The sequence below is a fragment of the Neomonachus schauinslandi genome, chromosome 12 (genome assembly GCF_002201575.2).
Source record: "Neomonachus schauinslandi chromosome 12, ASM220157v2, whole genome shotgun sequence".
NCBI lineage: Eukaryota > Metazoa > Chordata > Mammalia > Carnivora > Phocidae > Neomonachus > Neomonachus schauinslandi.
The window spans coordinates 93,800,927-93,802,392 of record NC_058414.1 but is presented as its reverse complement, the minus strand read 5'-3'; the positions used below and the strand labels follow the sequence as shown (position 1 = coordinate 93,802,392).

Sequence of the window (1,466 nt, the reverse complement as noted above, 5' to 3'; positions counted from 1 at the left end):
CTTGATTTTTTTGTACTGACCATGCATCTTGTCTTACTAACTTCACTAATTATTTCTAGTTGTTGTTCATTGATTCCTTAGTGTTTTTAATAGAAACAACCATGTAATCTGAAAAGTCATGATTTTATGTCTTCCTTTACAATATTTAGGATTTTTCCTTTTTTCTTTTTCTTTTATTTTTTTGGTTAAGACCTCCAATCTCATGTTGAAGAAAAGTGGTGACAGAAAACATTGTGCCTTATTCCCAACCATAGGAGGAAAGGGTTCAATATTAACCATTGAACAGGATGTTTGTTATGCATTCTTTGTTGATAGCCTCTAGCAGGTTGAGAAACCTCTCCTTTACCAGTTTGATAAGAGTGCTTATTTTGAACAAGTACTGGATTTTGTCACAAGTTTTCTCAGCACCTATTAATATGGTCAAATGATTATTCTTTATTATTCAGCTAGTAATTCTGCAATAAACCCACTTGGTTATGATGTATTTATATGATGTATTTATATATGGATATACACATATGCACACACATGCCTATGTATACATATTTGGATTTGCTTTGTTAAAATGTTGAAAAGGATTTTTTTCATCTATGGTCATAAAAATATTGTTCTGTCATATCTTTGTCAGAGTTTGGTGTCAGGTTTTTGCTAGCTTCACATAATGAATTGTGAGCAGTGCCTCTTATTTTAAAAAAAGTGATGTGATAAACACTGGGTATTATATGCAACTGTTAAATTATTGAACACGATATCAGAAACTAATGATGTACTATATGTTGGCTAATTGAATTTAAAGAAAAAAAGTTTCTGTAAAGTTGGCATTATTTTTTTCCTTAAATGTTTGATAGAGTTCACCAGGAAAGGAATCTGGGTCTGGAGTTTTCTTGGAGAGAATGTTTTTGATAAGTAATTGAATTTCTTCACATTTCTAATTTCACCTTGAAACAGTTTGGTAAACTTGTTTTTCAAATAATTTCATCTACTTGTAGAATTTATTGGCATATACTTATTTATGATATTCTATTATTTTAATGTCTGTTGTATTTATAGAGATATTCTTTTTCATAATTGAGATGGTAATTTGTGTCTTTCCCCATTTTGTCTTGACTGCAATGGGTTAATCACTTCTGTCAACTGATCAAATTATGAACACTTTTTCCTCTAAATCCTTGAACATATTTTTAGTAATCACTTAAAATTCCTTGTCTGAAATTCCCAGCATCTATGTTATTTCAGAGTTGGTTTCCATTGCCCATTTCCCTGCTACATATGGGTGATATTTATTTGCCCATTCTCTCCATGTCTAATACTTTTTCACTGAGTGATTGAAATTGTGGATGTTACATTGTTGAGAGTCTAGGTTTCCCTCCCTCCCTCCCTCCCTCCCTCCCTCTCTCTTTCTTTTTCTTTCTTTCTTTCTTCTTTCTTTCTTTCTTTCTTTCTTTCTTTCTTTCTTTCTTTCTTTC

The 1,466-nt window shown here is 31.4% G+C and overlaps 1 gene segment (V, D, J or C); it reads right to left on the bottom strand.

Annotated features, from left to right (window-relative positions):
• Window positions 1-271: 271 nt before the first annotated feature.
• Window positions 272-1,466, bottom strand: part of LOC123326384 — a 9,952-nt gene continuing 8,757 nt past the window's right edge. Inside the window, 1 exon segment of the V gene segment in view lies at window positions 272-408. Coding sequence covers window positions 272-408 — 137 coding nt within the window.